The sequence below is a fragment of the Sinocyclocheilus grahami genome, unplaced genomic scaffold (assembly GCF_001515645.1).
Source record: "Sinocyclocheilus grahami isolate Dianchi unplaced genomic scaffold, SAMN03320097.WGS_v1.1 scaffold16.1, whole genome shotgun sequence".
In the NCBI taxonomy this organism is placed as follows: Eukaryota; Metazoa; Chordata; class Actinopteri; order Cypriniformes; family Cyprinidae; genus Sinocyclocheilus; species Sinocyclocheilus grahami.
The window spans coordinates 5,079,361-5,104,847 of NW_015505195.1; the positions used below are offsets into that span (position 1 = coordinate 5,079,361).

At 37.4% G+C, this 25,487-nt stretch overlaps 2 protein-coding genes across 3 annotated transcripts in view; one reads left to right on the top strand and one right to left on the bottom strand.

Moving 5' to 3' along the window:
- Window positions 1-9,292, top strand: part of LOC107549468 (synaptophysin-like) — a 17,871-nt gene extending 8,579 nt beyond the window's left edge. For both annotated transcript variants that reach the window (XM_016230562.1, XM_016230571.1), the window contains exons 4-7: window positions 3,615-3,813; window positions 4,651-4,842; window positions 4,978-5,296; window positions 7,201-9,292. In XM_016230562.1, coding sequence (XP_016086048.1) covers window positions 3,615-3,813; window positions 4,651-4,842; window positions 4,978-5,262 — 676 coding nt within the window. In that variant the 3' untranslated portion in view covers window positions 5,263-5,296; window positions 7,201-9,292. The remainder of the gene's footprint in view (window positions 1-3,614; window positions 3,814-4,650; window positions 4,843-4,977; window positions 5,297-7,200) is intronic.
- Window positions 9,293-13,273: 3,981 nt separating this feature from the next.
- LOC107550125 (EMILIN-3-like) lies at window positions 13,274-17,342 on the bottom strand. Its single transcript, XM_016231354.1, has 4 exons — window positions 17,194-17,342; window positions 16,300-16,419; window positions 15,350-16,194; window positions 13,274-15,222 (listed from the first exon to the last, which is right to left on the bottom strand). The coding sequence occupies exons 1-4, from the start codon at window positions 17,340-17,342 to the stop codon at window positions 13,274-13,276; spliced, it is 3,063 nt and encodes a 1,020-aa protein (XP_016086840.1).
- Window positions 17,343-25,487: the final 8,145 nt, after the last annotated feature.

The following is a 25,487-nucleotide window of genomic DNA, read 5'->3' on the forward strand; positions in this document are numbered from 1 at the left end:
TAAAAGAGCCAAAGACTTGAACTGCTTCAGTCTGTGTGCATTGAATTTAATACACGAGTTTCACAATTTGAGTTGAATTACTGAAATAAATGAACTTTTCCATGACATTATAATTTATTGAGATGCACCTGTACTTGTTCATCAGTATGCATTTACTTTTTCAAGAACAGCTTTTAATGCAGTAGGGTAGAGTGGGGGAAAAGCCCCCCCTACTGTTTTTCCCAAAATAACCACTAGATAAAGTCAAGATAAATTTTTGTTGTAACTATAGACTACGTTGACAAGAGTGATGTAGAAGTATTCACCATGAAGCTTACACTGGTGATGTACCTGAGAGAAAACAGATTTCACAGTAAGTGATCTAATTTTCAGCAGTAAGAAAAAAAGTGTTTTAAAGCTTGTTGTTTTGTAGAACATCACAGTTACAGTGGGTATAGAAAAGAATCACCCCCTTAAAAATAATTAAAAAAATGTTTGCTTTGCAGCCTGAAATGAAGATGGACACTGTTTATTTTATCATAGTTGTTTTATCCAGCTGTATTTACTCAGTGCAACTTATAACATCCAAATGAAAGATATAACACCAACATGTGAGGGGGGGAAAAAATCAGAATCACCGATTTGGAAAAAGGATCATCCCCCTTGTGTCAGTATTTTGTTGAACCACCTTTTGCTTTAATTACAGCCTTTAGTCTGTTGGAATCAGGGTATCTTCCGTCCAATCAATTAAGGTTTTTTTAGGACTATTATTATGTTGTAATGTTTGGTTGACCAATTAGCAGAGAGGGGCGTTTCATTCCCGCCCACATGTAGAGATCGAATATTCAAGTTGTTTATTCGTTTTCTATCCCTGAATGTAAAAACGAAAAATTAAGCCGGATTCTTGATTTTTCGTTTTGTTTGAATAATTGAAAAACGAAATATGTGCCGTTTTTCATTTTTCAGATTTCAGTATTAAAACAAAAATTGATTGGACGGAAGATACCCTGATTTGTTGGGATATGTCTCTACTAACTTTGCACATCTAGACTTTGCTATATTTGCCCACTCTTCTTTGCAGAACTGCTCAATTTCAGTTAAATTTTAGACTGTTTGTGGACTACCGTCTTCAAATCATTCTGACTACAGTAGTAGTAGCAGTCATGCAAGGACATTCACCTTTTTCTCCTTCAACCACGGTGTGCTCAGTTTTGCTGTGTGTTTTGGGTCATTGTCATGTTGGAAGGTAAACCTTCTTCACATTGGCAAGCAGCAGATTTTCCTCAAGAATTTGATGGTATTTTGCCCCATTCATTATTTCTTCTATCCTGACAAGTGCTCCAGTCCCTGCTGCAGAGAAACACTCCCATAACAGGACATTACCACCTCCATGCTTTACTGTATTGGAGGTGGTGAGCTGTATTGGATTTCCACCAGACATATCATTTGGTGTTGAGGCCAAATAATACAATTTTAGTCTCATCTGCCTCAGAATCTTCAAGGTGTATTTTGGCAAAGCTCAGTCGTGACTGCATGTGGCCTGACTTGAGGAGTGGCTTTTTTCTTGCAACCCTCCCATACAAGCCACATTTATGGAGAATTTGTGATATTGCTGTCAAATGCACACAATGACCACTCTTTGTCATAAATTCCTGCAACTGCTTCAGAGTTGCTGTAGGCGTCTTGGTAGCCTCTCTGACCAGTTTCCTCCTCGCTCTTTCATCCAGTTTGGCGTGACGTCCTGATCCAGGGAGGGTCTGTGTTGTACCAAATACCTTCCACTTCTTAATAGCCTAATAGACTTCACTGTGCTTCTAGGCATTGATAAAGTCTTTGAAATTTTTTTTCATCCATCTCCTAACTTTTGCCTGTCCACAACTTTATCCCGGAGACCTTTTGAAAGTTTCTTACCACCCATAGTTGATTGTTTGCTTCAGTTGCACTACCAAGGACTGACATACTCCAGGAGAGCTCTTTTTATGCTGAGCTAATCAAAATGACCACAGCTCATCACAGTTGAAAGTCAAATGGTTTTGTTTGTCATTGAGAAGGTGATAAGCTACACCTGATTGAGTCATTTAGGAGGGGGGGTCATCCTTTTTCCAACTCAGTGATTCTGTTTTTTTATTTATTTATTTTTTCTGACATGTTGCTGTTATATCTTTCAATTGGAAGATAAGTTGCACTGAGTAAATACAGCTGGATAAAACAAAAATTCTGTCTGCCTTCATTTCAGGCTGCAAAGCAACAAAATGTGATTATTTTAAGGGTGGTGATTCTTTTCTATAACCACAGTATATATGATATGAGAATAGTAAGGCCTGTAGATAAGGAGTACGTGCTATTTAAGAAAAATATAATTAGATTTTCAGAATTAGATTTTTTTTAAACAGTCTATGGGGTAAAATGCCCCCAGGGGACATGGCTTAATTGCTGTAGTTACTCTGTTCTGAACATCAGGTCCTTTGTTTTTCCATATATATTTTATCTAGTTGGTTGAATAAATTTTACAATTACCTCAAGTTAGCATCAGGTTAGCTAGTTAGCTATCCTGTTATCATCGGCTAACAATATTTTTCAAATAGGCTATTATAATTTTGTAATTCATAATTATTGATTATATTATTTTTAATGTTATGGTAAAACTGCCTGTACTCTGATTTTGCTGTAAATGTATTAAACAAATTGCTTTGTCAGACTGGGGGCATTATAAGGAGTACGTGCTATTTAAAAAAATATAATTAGATTTTCAGAATTAGATTTTTTTTTAAACAGTCTATGGGGTAAAATGCCCCCAGGGGACATGGCTTAATTGCTGTAGTTACTCTGTTCTGAACATCAGGTCCTTTGTTTTTCCATATATATTTTATCTAGTTGGTTGAATAAATTTTACAATTACCTCAAGTTAGCATCAGGTTAGCTAGTTAGCTATCCTGTTATCATCGGCTAACAATATTTTTCAAATAGGCTATTATAATTTTGTAATTCATAATTATTGATTATATTATTTTTAATGTTATGGTAAAACTGCCTGTACTCTGATTTTGCTGTAAATGTATTAAACAAATTGCTTTGTCAGACTGGGGGCATTTTACCCCACCTGTGGGGCAAAACGCTCCCTTGGTACAAATAACATTTTTGTTAAAAATCTAATAGCATGAAAACTCTGGACATTTTTCATACTTGATTTATAATTTATGTCATTGTCATTAAAACTATGATAACTATTCTGGAGACATTTAACTTTTGTTAAGGGGTGCATCTCCCCCCACTCTACCCTACAAACCCTCTGGTGTTTTACTTGGCAGGGTTTTCAGATTATGAAATGCCAACCTCCCCCCCTTACTATTTTTTTATTATTATAAAAATATATAGTATTTTTCCTGGAACCACATTTTGAAACCTGTTTTATTAAATTCTAGTGCTTCTGGGAGATTGTTTGCGATCCCAAGTACACTAAATATGTAATTTCTCCTTTTCCTTTTGGTTCATAATCCAAGCTGAACTGTTTCTCTAGTCCACTGAGATGTGGTATAATCACTCTTAATTAGGTTAAGTTGGAAATGTGCTTAGATGTCCAACGTTCAAGGTATTATGGTTCTCTCAGTAACCCTGTTCCCCTCTATCTCCTCCAGGCTTCATCAAGTGTATTTTGATGCCCCCGCCTGCAAGAACGGCCAAAATGACCGCTTCTTCCTGGTTGGGGATTACTCATCCTCAGCAGAGTTCTTTGTCACCATAGGCGTTTTTGCATTCCTGTATTCCATGGCAGCTCTCAGCATCTATATCTTTGCCTTTGAGAAGTACCGTGAGAACAATAAAGGACCACTGATTGTGAGTTTTCTTCAATGATACATGAGCACTAACAGTTTGTTAAAAGCTTGGTTCACTCAAAGACTACAAATCTGCTATTATTTACTCACCCTATATTACCATGGACCTTGTATAATTAGAAATGGCCAAATTGTCCCCCCAAATATTTGAAATTCTTGCACTCTGTTTATTTAGAATAAAAAGGTTTAAAAATGTAATTTTTAGGCTGGTCTGCCTCAGCGATCTAACAGTGCTTGTCGTTGTTAAAATGATTGAGATGGCCAATCAAATCAAAGTAAGCAGGCAAGAGAGCAAGATTAAGATTGAAGTAGTAAAACATTAAATATTTGACAACTGCTTTACAACAGAAATGTTAAACAACCAACGGTAATATCTAGCGATGCAAACTACTCAACTTTTTTTTTTAACAAACGTGGCAGTTTTGAATTGAAGATATGATATAATTTACACGATGCATGATATTCCTAACTGAATGTGATGAGACCAGAAATGCGTTTTTGACATATTAAGGCATACAAATAAGAGTGAGTGTGTATTTTAAAATATTATCAAAATGATTGCTTCCATACTAGAATTAGACTCAGCATTTCCTTCACTGTTCTGTTCTATTCTAAAAATCTTCAAGACATGGTTATGGCCTTGATATGGACCACTTATTGGCCTCCGGTCACTATAAACTAATAATAAAAACAATTAGCATGGGGTTTTTGTAATGACATGAGGGTGAGTAAATACAGCATTTTGGTTGAATTATTGACATACTGTAGCAGCTCATTGTTTCATACAACACAAGCCTATATATTTACATATAATTCTAAATAAATAATATGATTGCAGGATTTTGGTGTGACATGTGTATTCACCTTCATGTGGCTGGTGAGCTCGGCAGCATGGGCAAAGGGTTTGTCTGATGTCAAGACAGCTACAGACCCAGAGAAGGTCCAAGATCTTATCCCCGCTTGTGAACAGGAAGGCAACCGCTGCCGTGAAGTTTACGACCCCGTCATGTCTGGTCTTAATACTTCTGTGGTGAGTCAGTTCTGCTTGGCCGTACAGGAAATTCCCTTATTGATAAAAAATTAATTTCTTTTGTTCTAATTCTCTTGAGATTAGAACAAACTTTTAAATTGAATTAACTTTATTTTTATTTATTTTTCTCTCCAGGTCTTTGGCTTCCTCAACCTGATCTTGTGGACGGGTAACCTGTGGTTTGTATTCAAGGAGACTGGGATCATCGCACCATTTATGCGCCAACAGCCTGCCCAGGAGAAGCAGCCCGCCCCTGATTCCTACGGGCAGGGAGGTTATGAGCAGCGGGACCCGTACGCCGGCTCCCAGGGTGGCTACCAGCCCGATTACAGCCAGCAAGGCTACAATCAGGGTGGAGACTACGGTCAGGGAGGATATGACCAGCAGGGGGCACCCACCTCCTTTTCCAACCAGATGTGAGCGAAGAAATATCTGAGGAAGCGGGAGATGGCTGGTGAGTGGAGATGTGATGCTTTGATATTGGCTGCGTTCCACTCCACTTTTAGACATCTTGCGTAGCGTTAGTTCTGGCAGGTCACGTTAGTCAAGCTCGCATCAGCTGACTCTCAGCTGATCCCCATCAACCTATGGGAATACGACACCTATCTAAGTATTCATATATAAGGTCCCACAGTAGTATCAGCAGTTTTCGCATTGCTCAATAGCTAATTATCCTCCTCCATCCCCATCTCCTCCTCTGTCAGTCAGGATTCAGCCTTCTGATTCTCCTTTGAATCAGACTAATTCTAAAATGTGTACATAACATTATTGAACTTTAACGATATCTGCAATACATTTATGTTGGTTCTGTTCTGTTTACCCTGGGGGGGTTAACGCTGCTCTCCCTGCTCTCATCCATGCTAGGCTGCATGGATGCGCAGGGAGTTCTTGCCCAGAACGGAACCATACCGCCAATCCAAACTGTATGCTAACTGTCAATCATCTTTGACGATAGTGGTCCTGACAGAAATGCACTTGCGAACTTCCCTAAACACTTCCCCTCGGGGGAATCCCCGCTGCCATTTTGAAGTGCGTTCCACTTCGTGAAGTGGACGAGGGAAGTTTATATGGACAGACCCTCGACCCCTCGATTTTGACCGAGGGAGCGAGTCTGCTTCATATGCACACTTCAGGCCGCTCCATAGACCACAATGCAACACGATTGTGACGTCATCGCAGATCGCGTTTAATTTATCCCTACCCCAAACAACTCTATAATATATGAATGAGTTTTAAAAAATGTATAACAGCCCAAACATACCTATATACATATAGAATGCTGGACCAAACAAATTCATAAGGGAAAACATTTTAACAATAAACCAACTCCATAGCTGATTCCAAGTGATCAAGGGCTTAGGACGTTCCAGTTCAGCCCATTTCAAGGGTTCTGCCAGAAGTGGCACTCATGCAACGTAATCAATGACGTACATCCGAGTAAACGAGACGGGGGGAAGCTTGCAAGTGAAGGGCATAAAAAAACAGACTGGAACGCAGCCCTGGATGGTTTAGTATTGGCTGATATTAGATATTTAATTATGCCTGACCCCCCTTTTTTTTTTTTGGCTTTAAGATTCCTTTTAGCTCACCTAAAGATAATCTTTAAAAACACAAATAATTTGACTGTTAAATGTATTTTTTTATGTCTTAAAATTAGGGCTGCCACTAACGACTGTGATTAATCGATTAATCTAAACGATTCATTTCCCACAAAAAAAATCAACTATTTTACTTTAAAACTATATTTTATTAAACCAAATTAAATCCAAAATTCTTTTAAAGGTTTTTTTAAAGCAAAAGTAAAGTGCAACATAAAGTGCAAGAAGCAAGTGTCCATCTCATAGTCCAAATCACTGAAACCAAAGTTCAGTATTATAGTGTAAGAATGACAACATATTCACATGTTCTAGTCTACTAATAATAAAATTATAATAAAAATAACACTTTTTAAAGGAGTATTTACCAGAAATTGTATTTACCATACCAAGCACCATTTAATTTAAATGTCCACTTAATCTTTAATATTTGACATTTCTATAGGACAGAAATGCTATAGCCACTGTTGCCGGTTAGTCAACGCGAGCAAAATGAAGTCGAGGATTTTAAAAAATCGAATAGTCTAATAAAATCGACGAATCGCGACAGCCCTACTTAAAATGAAATACTCCTTTTTTTATACCGTATATTATAATGTTGTGATGTCTAAATTCACTTGTAGCATTTTAAACATTTGATTTTAGATTTTACTATTTAATTTCCTATTTATTTACACAAAATAGTATATAATTTATCGGTTATTGACCAGGATTTTAAATATCAGCATAATCTCAAATAGTGTGTCTCTCTGTCTCTCCACAGAAAGAAGTTGATCGTGTGACTCTAGCAGTGTGGTGCCTGAACCCTACCCACAACCCCACACTTCTCCCTGTTTGTGCATCTGTGCTTACGTCTGTGAAAGATAAGAGGGGCGGGAGGGAGGGAAGGGGACAGGGTCTAATCTCAAATCACATATAGATGGGAGGGGGATAGAGAGGAGGGATTTTAATGGGATGTTTATTATTGTGATGTATACAAATAAAAAAAGTTTGATCAAATTTCAAAACACTTGAATACTGTACCAAATTATGAAAAGCATATGAATCCTATTGCTATATGAATTTTGAATTAATGATGTTGACAATAGTAATGCTAAACTTGAGAGAATGTATTTGTCTGTGCTGTATAGATATCATTATAAATTAATATATATAAATATTTCCTAAAGATATGAATGGGATTATTCCACTGTAGTCTAGTCAAATTTAGAGAACCTAAATAAATATAATAATAATGATAATAATGTGAAAAAATTCACAAAGCCCCACATAATTTGTTCCTTGGAAATGTTTACCTCTGGTTGGTCGTGGTTTGGTAGAGTTTGTTCCATTTCTATGTTGACCTCTTTTGTTTGGTATTTTGTTGGTTTTTATTTCTTCATGGGTGGGATGGAGCACTGATGTGACTGAGACTGAGGTGGTGGGGGGCTTCCAAGGCTACCATGGGCAGAATCATTCCCAAACTTATGGAGGGACCACATTATTTCAACCAGCAAGCAAAACGGTGTAGTGTATCTTAAAGCATTTCACATTTCCTGACTGACAATGTTGACTTTGTTTAGTTCTCTCTCTCTCTCAAATCTTTGTCTTTTGAAAAGCACATGCGTTCTCAGTGCAGAAATAGCATGGTTGTTCATGACACAATGCCTCTGAGTGCTGTGTTGATGTAGTGCTGTTTAAGTTAGAGGATGCTATAAATAGATATATGAATATATATAGACTGGGGTTTTGTTTGTGTTTTGTGAGCACCGGACAGAGAGAATCAATCCTGTGTGTGGAGATGTCAGTAATGTAGATATACGTGCCAGTTTCAATTTCATCGATATTTTCTTGTTTCCCTCTCTCAAAAGCATATACAATATTACAGGATTTAAGCCTGTGATATTGAGGTATATTTTCAGATGTAAATATAAAAATATATATAAAGTACCTGCACATTCTTTAACGAATATCAGGAAATGCTGTAGTGTGAAATTTCCATGATTGGCATAAAAGCATCACCCGAATGCCAGTTTAGATTATTTTTCAGCTTGATCAATCATTCAAAATGCAGATGATCAAAAATATCTGGTGTATATGATAGCTTGACCTCTCGGCCGGAATCAAGGGAGTCATTTAAATCATCTATGAAATATCATTTGAACCGCGTTTATGGCAGGTAACTGATGCAATAAAGTCTTTAAAGTTATTGTTTTGTATAGTATTCAAACAGTATTTATTAAAGTATAGCACTTTCAGATGCAAGGATGCTGAGTAAACATCTTATTAATCTAGTAAATGCACCAGATTAGTTTTTGCCCTGGGTTGATCATCGTTTCATTTAGGGCTGATGCAGCAGACGTTGTTATGATGAGATCCTTTATATTATTGCATGATCAAATGCTCATAATGCAAGCTTGCCGAGACTTATAACTATCTATTTTAAAAAAAACAATTATTCTTTAATTTGCCTGCGACTTTGAGGAAAACCAGGTTTCGCTTTTGGGTAGAAGGCTGTCGGCCTGCTAAATGTATTTGCGTGTCTCTCCCTCCCTCCCTCATTCTCTCTATCGTTCTCTCTCTTTCTCTTCCATTCTCTGCTCTGGCCCACTCTTCTCCTCCTCCAAATGAATATGCTACTCAACTTCTCCGTTGTTAGTGGTGGTTGATATGTCTTGTGAAACTCTCAATGCCTTTGGGTTGTGCTGTATTTAATGTGTATGATATATTCTTAGCGTTTATGAAGATATTGATGAAAATGGTTATGACCATGCTGAAAACTCAATCACCAAAATTATCCAGAAATTCTGTTGTATTGTTCTATGGAATCCATGAAGGAAAATTTCAATAAAGAATAAGTTATCCTGTTGAAAAAAGTTTTTTTTTTGTTGCTTCTATGATTCAATACTTACAATAAAATAGGATGCTTTCTATTTTATTTATGTTTTCAAAACAGGAATCTATTTAATGATAACAAAATGAACAAATGTTTATTTCATCCTTATATGATTTACAACAACGACAATACAAAATGTTTAGTTATGCAGATCAAATTCATAACACTTTTTAAAGCAGCAACCAGTTGCAAGATGGAAGAATCAACATATTCCTCTCTTGAAACTAAAATCACACATTCTAATATTTAACTATCAAAACAAAAGAGAATCTGTAATATCTTATTTTATTTTATTTATATTATTATTTGTTATGTATTTATTTTATTTATTTATTTATCTTTGAGATTTTGTTCAATCTAGTGGTTGAGAGAACATTTACACCAAAAGTTGGTTAAATGACCATGGTGTTGGTGTGCTTGACTGGCCAGCAAACTCACCAGACCTGAACCCCATAGAGAATCTTGGAATTTCAGTTGAATTACTGAAATAAATGAACTTTTCCATGACATTCTAATTTATTGAGATGCACCTGTATGTGTCACTTACTAGTAGGGTTGCCAGGTCTGCATATCAAAACCAGCCCAATTGCTAATCAAAACTAGTTGTGTACGCACACCAGGATCATATAATTATTAAATTTATCTGTATTTTTTTTAATGTTAAAAATACTTTATCTGTATTTAATAACTACTTTAACCAGTAACTTTAATAATTCATAATAAGACAGTTACCAATTAATATTTTTTTCAGCATCAACAAAAGCCATTGCTGCAAATGTGGGTCAGACCCTGCATCTGACCTGAAATTTCTGTTTATTTACACTGCTCATGTACGTATTTACACAAAATTGCATAATGTAAATAGCCTATAAATCAAAAAATTAAAATAAATAAATAATAAAAACAAATAAAGGGTGAAGCTGCAATATCATCACAAAATTGTTGATTATTGCTTTTTATATTGTAATAATGATCATTAATGTCGATTAATGCAAAGTTTTTTTGAGGGGGAAAGAGCATTCATTACATTGAGGTCCAAGCGGCTACTTCAGTCTAATATGAGTTATGCACTTTCGCAAAAACTCCAGTTACAATCACTGAAGCTGTCTAAACGGCTCATGAATCATTTACTTGCATCTTTTCTGTACTTAGTTGTTCATGACCATGCGAGAATTCTTGAATGTATTCAGTGAGCACGCCCACTAAATAACGTTCACCGCGGTAACGAATCAAAATGCCTCTGATCGGACATTGCATTCATAAGCTCAACAGAAACGTGTTTAATCGGTTATGAAGCTCAAGTAAACCAAGTCAAAACAACCCGCAGCAACAGTTAAAGCAGCCCAATTCCGCTGGAAAACCGCGGACTTGGCAACAGGAGACACTGCTTACTAGTAAGCAACAGTAGCAGAGATAATGAGATAACGGGGAATCTTATATGCGTTATTTACTGTTACTCGTATGGGTGTAAGTGTATTATGTTGTGCAATTATGTACAGTATGTAATCAGTTTCGCCTCTGCTCGCTGCGGTTTTATTTCATAAAGCACCATTGTGAAAGCATCCCATCAACAGCTTCTTTTCAGGTAATTCATGCATCAAACATATCAATCGACTAGGTTTTTTAATTTAGTTATATATATTGGTTCAATGTGTATTTAAGTTGTATGCTTAACAAGTTTGTTGTAAAGATTGTGAACTACCTGAGGACACACTCAAAATTTTACTGTGTTCATTTTAGCCTAGTTAAAGATGTAATATGTAACCTTTTCGGTTTTAAAATACAGAGCTTCATATCTGAACGTCTTATAGCTCCTTGACTGCCCTGTAAAATAACATGTATAAATGCAGTTTGATATAGTTCATAAGTGTGTGTGTGTGTGTGTGTGTGTGTGTGTGTGTGCACTGGTTTGGGTGGTTTATGAGGACAAAAAAATTGTATAATGACCTGGGTCTGACACAGGTATTACAATATGAAGGTGGTTTACACCTTACAACATACTAAATGGTAAATTTAGAAAATCTAAAAATGCAAGTTTTCTGTGAGGGGTATAGGATTAGGTATAGGGTTGGTGTAGGGCGATAGAAAAATACAGTTTGTACAGTATAAAAACTGTTAGGCCTATGGAGAGTCCCCGTAAACCACCAGTACCAACGTGTGTGTGTGTGTGTTATTGATGATATGTTATGAACTAATGCAATATCAAGGTATGTTTATATATGTTATTTAATATTGTATCTTATTGTATATAATTACGTGTAAGCAGGGGCGCCGTAATGGGGGGAAAGGTTAGGACGATTCCAAGGGCCCGATGAGGGAGAGGAGGCCAGGAACGCGATTATTACGACACCCGAGTGTAAGTATACTTAATTTTTTTTTGAGCATTACACACACATTGTTATTGTATGTTTTAATTAATTAATTTTTTTAAATAGGCTCTGTAAAGCAGTGTCCTTTGTATGCTACTTTTGGGGCTGCATTACAGCTGGCCTGGGCCATTGTCATATTCATCATTTATGCCATGGACCTACCTACCTTCACTTACTGTTGATTGATTTCCAATGGATGGTAAAAAATATATATATATTAATGTACTAGATTTTGGATTATCATGATTTTATTAGATTTTTTTGGCCAATTATTACTTGCCCACCATGTTATAAGTGCAGCTAACTTAATACCTTTTATTCTCAACTTCTTCCTTTACATTTTTTACTGAAAAATACATTTTAAAAAGGAAAAGAAAAAAAGTCATATGTTCTCCTTCATCTTGTAGGACTTATTCAGAGCAACCACAGGCTCGCTCCTCCTTGTTACTTCTCTTGTCTGTCTTAGCTGGGTATGGGCATGTTCTGGGGAATTATTATGGGAAATTAGCAAAGACTTTTTTGGCTGAAGTTTGTGGCTGAAAGGATAATCTTAAAAGAAAAAGTAAAAAAAAGTTTTCGGTTACTCGGCCCTGAAATGGATATCTAATGGTGTTACTGTCAAACTCTCTTTAACACATTTTACAAAAAGAGATCCTAATGTACTTTTTAGTGATGATAAGATGTGGTATTTATATGAATGATTGCTTTTCTCATTTCCTGTTTTGCATTTTATGACCCTTGTGCTTTCACCATTGTTTCTTTCACACGTTTTTCATGCTTGCTCTTTTCTTTTAAGATTTTTGGTTTTCTGGCAGCAACAGTGCTTGGATATGATGCCTTTGGCATAATAAAATACATTTAAAAACTGAAACAGCAGGCGGGGGGCTGTAAGTATCAGCACCAACATACCTAAATAATCACTATAAAGTTATATGCAAGGGTTTTTAAGTGTCCTTTCCAAATTTTCTGTAAATGTTAGAAACCCTTAAAGAAATCATCTTAGATGTTGATTAAAAATTTAAAATTTTCAAAAGCACTTTGTTATGCCATTAAAGCGTGCAATTATTAGCCTGTTGCCATTTGAATATTTTCTGTTGGAGATTAGTAATACACATTACACAGTAACATGCAAACCTCATAAACTAAAAAATGAAGTGAGATTTCAACATTTTATTAAGAACAAGCTTTCACAAACCATATATAAAGGTACAAACACACACACACACACACACACACACACACACACAAGAGTTCAAAAAAAGTTGTGTTCCAGAAATGTTGAATCACCTAAATGAAAACAACAGTCTCTCTCTAATTTAAAAAAGTCCTACAATAAAAAAAGACAGGCATCCAACTCATATAAAAATATTCACAAGAACACGGTAAGACATTTAATATACTTAACCCTAAAAACACTACGTAAAAATAAAAAAAACAAACAAAAGAAAACCAGCAGCACCACAGTCTTGGAAGATTGAATTTCAACACTGATCATACAATAGATGTTGGTAAGAAAAGAGTCTCCTGAGAAAGACACTATATAATAGTATCTGTGAGTAAAGACTGTCTGCACATTATAAAGTGCACTTGAATTACTGGTCACCTCTGTACTGTGTGGGGACTGCAAACTGGTCTCCTCTGGGATGGGTCGGTTCTGTTGTGTGTTGTTCTGCCATTTGTTGTGTTGCAGCTAAATTGTCCCCAGCTATCCGAGTAGACCCAGATGGTCCAGTGCAGTTTTGGATGCTATCTCTGAGTTCGGACAGCTGGTGAGAATGGTTAACAAGGGTGCTATTTACATGAGACAGATACCCATCAGAGTGTCTCTCCAGCTCTCCACGAATTCTTTCTAGGTCGTCAGCTAGGTGTGCCAGGCCTCCACACTGACCCTCCACGCGAGCAACACGACCCCCGACTTCTGTCACCTCCTTCTGGACACCCAGGGCAGTGGAATGGCAACCCTGGAGCTCTCCAGCCACTCTGCGCTGCAGATCCTGGAGTTCCCCTTTCAAACGGGTCAACTTTCGCTCCCCAGTACCCAACATAGATGCCTGTCGTCCCACCAGCTGAACCACACCCTTCACCTGCTGTGCAAGCCTTTCTTCTCTTTCTTGCCAGGTGAGGTTGGTTTGGACAACCTCTCTGATCACAGAGCCAAGAGACTCTTGCAAGCCACAGAGAGACCTGTTAACGGAGTTCACACTAACTTTCAGCAGGGTCACCTCACCCTGAAGACCTACCTCGCCCTGTTTCTCTGCCAACTGGACAAGAAGATTATGTAGAGTGGCAATGAGGTTGTTCAATCTCTCTACTTGTAAATCAAGTTTCCCATTCATTTCCTTGCGGTTGTCCTCACTTCCCTCCTCCTCAGTTCCCAAAGGAGCTACATATCCTGTAAGAACAGGCTGTGGAACACAAGATGAAGTACACATGACCTCTATGGATTTGAGCTGTTTCTGTAAACGATCCAAATCATCCTCCACTCTTCTTCTGAGCGATTCTACTTCTGTCTCCAGTGTGGGCACAGCCTGACCCTCTAGCAAAGTTGGTGCTGTGACATTACCTAGCTCCTCCACTGCAGCCAAAAGACGACTTTCAAGAGCCTTAAGCTTCCCCTCCAGGTTGCTAGGCACTCTTTTGTTAATGCTTGCTTCCTCTTGATTTAATGCAATGTTCATCTTGGATTCCACATAGCCCAGCCGACCCTCCAACATGCCCTCTATATGGTCCTTGTGTCCAGCAAGTTCGGCACGTAAGTGTATTTGGGACTCATTCAAGCCACCCACTGACTGCTCCACATGAATGAGCCTTTCAGTTAGACCTGATACGGCAATGCAGCAACCCTCTTCAGGCTCCAGGTCTTGAAGCTGAGCCTGCAGTTTTTGAAGTTCTGTCCTCAATCCTATGGCCCTTATGTCTAGGACTTGCTCAATTTGCTCTTGTCCATCCAAAAGTTCCTCCTTGCACTGGAGCCGCACCTCTGCCATACGACCCTCGCATCGCTCCTCAGCACTCTCCACACGCTTTTTAAAGCCATTTAAGATGGCCACCCGAGCTTCACTCATTTTGGACTCCACCATTGTCTCCAGGGCCTTTTGAAAGTCCGTTTGTGTAAGGTTCACTGACCCATTTGATAGTCTTTGAAGGGTGTTGTTGTGACCTACGACTGCTCCTCTCAACTCTTCAAGCTCAGATGCCTTTGCCACGAGCTCTGCTCGTAGCTCTGAAACCTTTTCAGTCAAATCAACCAAGTTTGGGAACTGCCTCACCACATCTGAACCGTCAATATCCAGTGCACCTCCAGGCAGATCGCCAAAACCCACAGAAGAGTCCCTGGATAGGAAAGGAGCGACGATAGGGCTGGGTCCTGCAGAAATGAGAGCAGTCAACATTCGGTTGGCGTCTTCACGGAGGGAAGCACGCAAGCTGTCCTCCAGGCCTGTCACTGTACCACGGAGAGTCTCAAAGCCAAGAGAGAGTCGCTGCACATCCTCTTCTATCCTATCCAAACGCTCATCTTCGATACTGTTTTCATCATGATCTGTGAATGCATTATATTTATTTAGTTAGTCTGGACACACTCAAAGCTTTATTTTGTACAAAGAAATGCAGACTCAAAAACATTTATATACTAGTGTGTGTGTAACTGTAACATATAGCTTATTTACCTTGGTTTGTTTCACTTCCACCAGAGGGCGCCTGTGCATTGGGAACAGGCTCTGTCTCACTATGTTCTGGTATAGAACTATGGTGATCTGGCTGAGGATTCTGATAGTCTGTGATTTGCTCATTCTCTTCTGGAATTAAATCATGGCCAAGATCTTGAGGCCCTGGCATCGGTTCAGGATAATCTACTTCGGGTTCCTGTTGGTCTCGATAAGTTTCAACTGAGGTATCTTGGGAAGAGGGCCCAGTATTAGTGCATTCATTCATGCCATTAGATGGTGCTTGTGGTTGATTCCAGGGGTTTCCATTGAAGCTGGGATGTGGAAATTGGCCTTTAAATGAAGGCACTTGACCCTTTTGAGAGGGATTGGGACCTTTAAATGAAGGCATTGGACCCTTCTGCATAGGCATGGAACCTTTAAAAGAAAGCACAGGACTCTTCTGTGCAGGCATTGGCCCTTTAAAGGAAGGTATAGGACCCTTTTGCGCAGGCATGGGCCCTTTAAATGGAGACATTAGACCCTTCTGTGCAGGCATAGGCCCTTTAAAAGGAGGCATAGGACCCTTCTGTGCAGGCATGGGCCCTTTAAAAGGAGGCATAGGACCCTTCTGCATTGGCATAGGTCTTTTAAAAGGAGGCATTGGACCCTTCTGCATTGGCATGGGCCCTTTAAAACGAGGCATAGGACCCTTCTGTGGAGACAGTGGTCCTTTGAATAGGGGCCTTGCTTTCATTCCATATCCTGCAGTACAACCAACACCTGCATATCCAGGACAACATTTCCACTCCAGCTCTGTCAGAGTCTTATATGCAACTTTATACATGGGTTTGTAGTACATATGATACCTGTAAGAACAGACAGGGTGACAAAATGAGCTAAATGTAACAAATGCATTTTTTATACAAACATTAATTGTATGACAGTTAAACAATTATTAATAGATGTCTTACTTTATAGTTGGGCATTTCTGACCCCAAGCACACTTGTTGTATTCTGCTTTCATGAAGGGAGCTGCTCCAACCTTAATAGTGAATGAGACAGTCTTCTCCACAACATATGCACACTGGTTCCTGAAGAGAGACAAGTTATATATGGGGGGATTTAACGCTCAATAACTGAAGTGGTCAATAGCAAGAAAAATGAATATTCCCTCCCTCTCAACACTGATAGAATCAGCCTTTTGCTGTGCTGTGCTCAAAATGTTATGTTACCTAAATATTTATATCAGATAAAATAATAAATAAATAAATAATATAGAAACTTTTTACAATAAAGTTTTATATTTTAACATTAGCCAACCAGTAGTTAACACAAGCTAGCAATAAACAGAATTTTAACAGCATTTATTTGTATATATACATTTTAACATTAAAAATTACATACATTAACATTATTTTATAGTTCTACTAACAATTACAAAATACATAATAACATTAATACATTCTGTATAAATTATTATTTGTTGTTGATGATACATAATGCATTTACTAATGTAATGTATAAAACCTTTTTGAAAACATTTTATTCTCTATGAATTCACCAAATTTAAGGAGATTTATGAATGTACCAAAGTGTAAACCACACAGCTTACACCCAACTGTAATACCAAACTGGAAAATGTTAACTCAACATGTACTGTATTTAGTGTACAGGAAGAGTTGGACAAGTGGTCTTATGTCATATTCTCTTAACTACAATCTTAAGCAGTATCTTACATGATACTGGAATGGAACAGTCTTTTTTGCCTCCTAGATGTGTCTGAAATTATTTAGTAACATCCAACAGCTTTTTGGCCACCTGTGCCATCAATTAAGAGAATAAATATTTTGCTCATGGATACTCACTTATGCCTGGCTGTCGGTTTCGCTGAGTTGTACTGTTGATGGGGTCCAGAGTAGAGGCTGTATCGGTTTGGTGCAGGTTGAAATGCTGCCACAGTCAGAAAAGAACTCCAAAAAAGGAGAAAACGGCGCAAGTTTATCTCTAAAAGCATGATGTTTGTATATTATCAATGCTGGGGGAATAACTAAGAAACTACAGAGGGAAATCCCTCTATCCAGCCAGAACAGAAGCTAGAGAATTGAGCATAGACCTAAAAACTGACATATGCCTTATGTTATGTAAATAAAAGTGTGACATTAGCTAGTGTCACATCTGTCAATGTTGGTCTTCATCAATATATATTAAAAAAAAATCTCAGTGTCTAAAAAGGACACTATGTGCTCCAGTTGTGGTGGTGATGCTGAGATTCCTGCAGACTGTTGGGACTGAGAGTTCTGGTCACCTCATAAAACACAGGACCACCTCATTTACATAGATCCACCTACTATGCCACCTATCACAATTTACACAAAGGTGATATTTTTGAGACCTGATCGACACAGTACAACAGAGATGTTCAGAGGTTTGTAGGAAAGGCTTAAAGATGGATAAATAATAGTAATAATTGTGACTATGAAGGAAATAATTAAAAAACAAATCAGGGTCAAGTAATAATAATTATCATGGACTGATATCAGTTTAAAAGAGAGCTCTTGCCTTCTGAAATGAACAGGTGTATGTCTGGTGTCATGATGCTACATTTGACCGTGTTGATAATCTAGTTATGGGAATGTGTTTTAAAAACCCTTGGTCTGATGTAAAGTGTCAGATTATTGGCCATTTTCTGAACACTAAATGATACAGGAACATATGGCTTTGTACATAAGCTAAGAAAACATATGGACTCACTAGCTCAGGCTGCAGTCACATGCTCACACACACAAACACAGACACAGCAGGAACAAATACAGTTTTACTCAGATAAACACTGAGAGCCAGACTGTAAATACTAATGATTGCCTGGCAATAGCAAAATAGCTCTAATGAAAAATATACAATGTAAAAGAGAATCTTTCCTGTTGACCATGCGTGTCCTATATAGGATTAATTGCAAAGCTGAACAAACGAACAATCATTGAAGTAACCACTCCTTTCTATTTATTGCTATGACATCTGTCTACAGTACTTGTATGGCTGTCGTATGGTAGTGGTCGAGGTCTGTGGCTGTGTTCCAATCCTTGAACTACAGGTCTGGGGATAAAGTAAGAATTCCAAACACTCTTTACTACTTATAGACCTTAATTGTGCACGGCCCAAAAAAGTCACCTATAACACACCACCAGCAAACACACACACACACACTACCTCAAACCCCCCCCTCTAAAAAACCACAGGGGCAAAACACACCATGCCTTTGTTTAGTTGCTGTGGCTAATTAACTCTGTTTCCAAGGACTGTGCTGCTCTAATGTGGAGGGTCAGGAATCTGTATAAACAGGCTCCTATTTTCACTTTTCCATATTTGCAAAGGCCCTGCTGATGTGGTCATTCAGGTCTGAAATAATGAAATCTGTAAATCACTGTTAGCATGAAAAGTATGTAAAAGAAAATTAAGTAAACAGAATGTGCTTCTTCAATTTTTGACACTTTTGACAAAAAAAATTGCAGATTGATTTCTAGTTCCCAGCATGCTTTGCATGGGACTGGACGGGGAGATTAAATGTTTAAATGAAGTGTTATTTAATATATTTTTTAGCAAAATAATAAAATTGTTACTGTTTAATTTTCTGTAAGCTTCAAAGTCTGGGTCTGGGAAAAGGGTAAAATGCTAACATTTATTCATAAGACAATTTGAAACGTTTTAAAAATAATAAAAAATTAAAGTTGCAAGCAGCATTTAAAGGGCCCTCGCACCTGGTGGTTTTAGGAAAATAGCGAACAGTGGGCACTATGGATTTAAAGTGGTAAATATAGGAGAAATATGTCAAAGTCTTTTATAAGTGCCAAACTTCCTGCTGCTAGCTGCTGGCGCCATGACTATAACTGAATATTGGCATGTAGATGTCTTCAGGTCAGGACTCTTACCAAACGTGAAGTTTGGTGCAGATTGGACATTGTATGGCTGAGTTACAACAACTTCCTTTTCCATGGCAAAACATCAAATATTTGTCAGGCCACCCTTTAACGAACACTCAAGATTTTCTCATTTTAACATTGCAAAGTCCTTTAGATTAGACTGACCAAATATAATGTTGATGTCATTAAATCTCTAGGAGTAGGAGTTACAACGTAAAACATGCCACTTCCTGTTGCCAGCAAGTGGCGCTATGGCTATAACTGAATATGGGCATGGGCATGTGTTCAGGCCAGGAATCTTATCAAACATTTGAAGTTTGGGGCAGATCGGACATTGTATGTATAGTTATAACAACTTCCTGTTTCATGGCGAAACACTCAAAATCTTAGCAATTTAACATCGCAAAGGCCTTTAGATTACACTGACCAAATTTAGTGATGATTAAATCTCTAGGAGTTTGTTAAAATACAATGCCTGAAAATGGCTAAACGACACAAAATTTGCTAAGACAATTCAAAATAACTGACTTCCTTTTGGGCTTCGGATTCCAAGAGACTTTTTTGTAGGTATTGGTGTGTTACATGTGTCTACCAAATTTCGTACATGTACGTGAAACGTAGCTCGAGGGGCACTTTGTTGAATGTGTATAGGTGGCGCTATCAAGCCATTTTGCCACACCCACTTCTGAAAACTATATCAGACGTAAATATGTGCAATGTTTCATGAGTTTTCGAGCATTTTTTGGCTCTCAATATTATTGGAGAATAATAATAATAATAAATTGAGCAATTCCAAGAGGAACCTAGCACCACGGTGCTCTGACCCAAAAAATGATAAAGACAGAAAAAAGTTAACTATACCATTTATTAATATGATGTTCAAATAAAAGGAACATAATTTAAAATTTGTTTGTTTTAATAAAAAATAACCCATAGTTGAAGAAACACCACATACATTACTTAATTAGATCATAGAATATAATAGCAAAATCAAATGAAAAAATTCAGTCATGATGCTTATATCACGTCACTCTTTTCTCTAAAAAAATAAAGCAATTTCAGCTCAAATCAGTATTTCATGCCCATGTCATTAACAAAACAAATACTTTAAGGATGATTCAAACCTCTGCTTCACGTCGGTGTCCTGATCACCCTGTCTTGGTTTATTATGTGATAATGACTCTCTGACGGCACAATATCCTTTAAAAATGTACATTTAAAGTTTGTAAGTGAGGTCTTTTTAAAAGACCACATGCCATAGCTCTGGCTTCTTTCAATGGCTTTCTAAAGAAATGACACCCGAATGTTAAGTATGTTATTTGTTAGGATTTTCAAATCGTTTTGTAAACTGTACGTTAGTGTAAAAGGCTACAGCCTGGTATTCGTGCATAACACAATTGTAAAGTCAATAAAGCTAACAATATAATGATTTTAAACTATTTTCCGAACTTTGATGAAACATTTGAAGGGTCACAGAAATACATCCCCATAATGTGCATGCTGCCTTTCACAGACTAATTACAGGCTTTGCGTTCTGCCGCGGGGACGTGAGAGAGAATCAGACGACTGTTTCTCACGAAACACCCCTCGGTTACAAATGTAACGATTAGAAATAATCTTGTACACGATACTAGGGGGTTTCCACGGGAATTGCACATTTTAATTACTTTTTAAATATGTAGATTTAAGAGGCAATTATCAAAGCCCATTTTATATAGGCTGTGTCATTAAGTAATCATATATGTTATTTATTTATGATATATAATACACTTAGATGTATGTTTTAATTATTTTATTTAAGAGATCGTATATTTAAAAAAATATTACATAAATTATGTAATAAAGAGGCGGTTTCTTAACAAATCTGAAAAGGCTTCTTAACAGAGCTGGTTGAGGTAAGCAGTGTACAGTCTGTACAGTCTGGGGGGGCGACAGTGTAAGAATGAGCAGCGCGCGATGTGTGTACTCTCATATTTTACACTGTGACGCGCGTGAGTCGAGCACTACACACTGGATGTACCTGCTAAAGAAACACCTTTCAAGGCGCCAAAAGCGGAAAATGGGACTTCTCCGTTCCCAACTTTTAATCTACCAGGAGTATTGTTGATTGTTGCAGAGTCTGGATTGTTGACATGGCAGTAGACGGTAGGCTAATTATAATATATTTTATTTTATTCATAAAGATGTTAGTAGCCTACGTTGCAAGCTTGAGATGACTCGATGTATCTGCTCTCGCAGAATTATATTGTCTTTTTAATTTCCTGATTAGATATTGTTTTCCAGTTAAAGGCATATCTGCTCAGGATAAAACAGCCTTGACACAGTGACATGGTTGGTTTTAAATGACAGTCTGCTAATTAATGTGTGTATGATGGCTCATTATTTTTTTGGGCTTCAGTGTGTACAGGGTCACAGCCTTTTATTTTGAATCAGTTCAACTGAATTTTTAAACGGGTTAAGAATGGCCTTTGTAGCCGCCTGTGAGGCTGCAGGGAACGAGAGCAAAAGACATCCCTTTTATCTCATCCAGGCCTCCACCTTCCAACACACACAAACTTATAGTCTCTCCCTTTCATCAACTCTTGCTTATGCGCACACACGCATATGGTGATACAATACCATCACACACACTGCCATGCACAGACATGACTAAGTGTACTCATTTGTGCTAAGACTAAGGTGGTTATTAGAAGTGTGAGGTTTTAATGTGCACAAATGCACACCGTCTCTGTCTTTGTCTGTAATGCACTGGCCTCTCGCAGCTAGAAGAAAATCTAGTTATGCTGCCCACTGACTCATTTACAGTCACCAGTCGAGCGAAACTATGCTGTGCTGGTCTACTGTATTGTTTTTAGAAATATGCAAAATTTTTTAACAGTTTTACTCTCACAGCTAAATGTATGTATACTGTCTTTTGTGTGTGTGTGTGTGTGTGTGTGTGTGTGTGTGTGTGTGTGTGTTAAAGGGATAGTTCACCTAAAAATGAAAATTCTGTCATCATTTACTCATGTTGTTCCAGACCTGTATGACTCTCGTTCTTTTGTTGAACACAAAGATATTTCGAAGAATTTTTCAGTGGTTTAGTTCATATAACGAATGAATGACAGTGGGGTCCAAAAATTAGTGTTATTTTAGTATCACTGAGATTTTTCAAAATTTTATTTCAGTTTTAGTTACATTTTTAAACTAAAATGTGAGCTATTGCCTTGGCAACCAATTTGATTCTATTCTAAAATGTTATTAGATTTTTTTTATGGTTTAATTATTTTTTTTAGTTTTAGTTAACTATAAAAACCCTGCCAAAAACAACGTTGAAACATTTTTCAAAATATCTTCTTTGGTGTTCCACAAAAGAAAGAAAGTCAACTACACTCTAAAAAATGCTGGGTTGTTTCAACCCAATTTTGGGTCAAATTTGACCAATATAACAAAGAGTGAAAAATTTAAGGGGGTCTGAATACTTTCCGTACCCACTGTATATTATTTTTTTCCCCCCACAATTTGCTACAATAGCAAAAGAAAACATTTCACAATAGCGTTTCCATGACTTTCCAAAAGAGAAAAAAAATATAGATTGATTATGGAAGTCCGAACAGAGAACGATGTCTTAAAGGGGTCATATGATGCGATTTAAATTTTTCCTTTCTCTTTGGAGTGTTACAAGCTCTTGGTGCATAAAGAAGATCTGTAAAGTTGCAAAGACTAAAGTCTCTAATCCAACAGAGAGATATTCTTTATAAAAGTTAAGAGTCAGCCACACCTACCTAAAACGGCTCGTTCTAACACGCCCCCACATGTCTACATCACTATGTGGGAAGATTTGTATAACTGCGCCCACGCAAAGTTCACGCAAAGAAAGAAGTTGTAACTTTTATTCTCACTGTAGTACTGTTGTTGCCGCCGCCGCCATGTCGTGAAGGCGCTGTGTGTTTCGTTGTGAAAGCGAAACTACTTTGTTTGGCCTTCCAAAAGAGGACTATATCGCTTTGTCATGCCTGGAGCTGATCCGTGCTGGTCGCTGAGGAAATACTTCAATTTTGCTCTGTGGATCGCCGGATCGGATTTAACCGTGGACGAAGCGGAGTCCATCCCGGGGTTGTCACATGTGGTTGCCGCAGGCATCACAATATGGTAAGGGATGTAACATTTCCGTCACACGCTTGAGGTATTCGGCCAATCATAACGCATTGGATAGCTGGCCAATCAGAGCACACCTTGCTTTTTCAGACCGATGAGCTTTGTAAAAATCGATGCGTTTCAGAAAGGTGGGGCATAGAGGAGAAACAATAATGTAGAGTATGTGGAAAATAATGTGTTTTTTTAACCTTAAACCACATAAACACATATCATTACACCAGATACACAAAATAAAGTTCTTTTTAGCAGCATCATATGACCCCTTTAATTTACCGGCAGTATTCCAGCCATTGTATTAGAAACACCCTTGCAACTAGTTTTTTGTAATTTGATGCCAATATATATGTAATTTGCCAATATACTATGTAATTTGATGGTAATATAACATTGTTATAAATGTACATTACATTTGTGCCCGAAGCGTGAAACAAGTAAGCGTTATACGGAGCCACTAAAATGTTAGCCGCTTGCTAGCGGTAATGTTAGCCTGTTGCATTACAGTACATGAAAGTTCACTTACCACATACACAGAGTAAGGAGAAATGTCTGGTAGGACGATGACGAATGATTTGCAGATCCTGAGCACCAATGACAAACATCTAATCTTGTCAAATGTGTGGTAAGTACTGCCGCTCCATAGTATAGAGTCCTTGTGATTGCAGTCTCAAAAGTGAAAGTGAAAGTAAAATGAGAGCGCACAATCGAAAGTGATTTCAATTGCCTGAATCTCAGAACATTGAGAAAGACCAGTGTTGGCCAAGCTACTCAAAAATTTTGCTAGCTGATTACCATATTAATATATCATATGAAAGGATAAGTAGATAAACTAGTAACGTCACTATTTGCAGTGCAAATTTTAGCTGTGTTAGCTGTGAAAAATTGCAAAGTAGGCTGTAGAAAGTATAGTTCTTTTTACAGAGCTAATGGCATGGCGCTTTCAGTTATTCCATACTTTAGTCATTAAAGATGTCATTAGAGAATTTGTGCGCTAATATAATGTATGTATGGCTTTCTGTTGTTGCATTATTAATAGTGGGAAAAAGTTTCTCACCTTTCAGAAATGCACTTGTATGAAAACCTGTGCATTAAAAAAGGTGAAGGAGGGGGTCTGGCAACAAAATGCTTCCTTTCTCTCTTCAGGCATCCATCTTTCCATCCATCTAAAAGCATGTTTAGTTTGTAGAGAATGAGTAAGATGCTCTTAGGCCAGTGGGTAGAGAAGAGAGAGACCACTCTCCACATGGCTTGTGGGCCTCAGGTCACATGGGAACTGCTGATTTGAGCACTGAAAGCAAAGATATGGGTCGTAATGTGTGTTTTTAACTTCATTTGATCTTCTGCATTAGCATATTAACGAAGCAAGTGCTTCAAGTCGGGACTGCAGAGCTTTGTGGGTCAAAGCAGTCTCGCCCGCACAATTAGACTCCTCTTAGATTTTACGACAGATTTACACATACTACTTAGACCCAAACCTGATTTTGTTAAACTGAGATAGATAATATTATCTTAACGAGTTTGTGTTCTGCATTTAAATGAATAGTATTCAAAAGTAATTACTTGAGGCAAATCCAGTGTTCTGTGGTCATTTCCATTTCTCTTTTTCTAGTGCTAAATTTATTTTTTATCTTCTCAGTGAAATTAGCTGCATTTGGAAATGTTGTGTTTAGTGGATTAAACAGAGGGTTTAAGCAATTTTGCTAAATTAAAATGTTACTAACACATTAAATAGGAGCTGCCTTTAAAAATAATTTTTACATGTAGCATAGTATAATTATACATAATATATATATTTTGTGGTCACTAAGTTTTGAAAATATTTTTGAAAGAAGTCTCTTCAGAAATTATTTTAATATGCTGATTTGGAGCTCAAGTAACAGTTCTTATTTCTATCAATGTTGAAAACGGTTGTGCTGCTTAATATTGTTGTGGAAAATATGATACATTTGATACAAAGATCAAAAGAACAGCATCTATGTATTATTATATATTATTATTTTGTTATGGATAAGAAATGTGTCATCTGTTCATCTGTTTTTATCGTCTCATCTATTTTATTTCAAGTCTTAAACACCAATATAGTTTCTAAATCGTTCACAAATCTTGCT

Bases quoted from the DNA above. Each gene is read 5' to 3' on its own strand.
- LOC107550125 (XM_016231354.1), bottom strand. From the start codon at position 17,342: ATGCTTTTAGAGATAAACTTGCGCCGTTTTCTCCTTTTTTGGAGTTCT. The intron at 16,420-17,193 runs GTGAGTATCCAT...GTCTCTCTTCAG, and splicing joins AAACCGACAGCCAGGCATAA to GAACCAGTGTGCATATGTTG. The intron at 15,223-15,349 runs GTAAATAAGCTA...ATGCATTCACAG, and splicing joins TGGAAGTGAAACAAACCAAG to ATCATGATGAAAACAGTATC.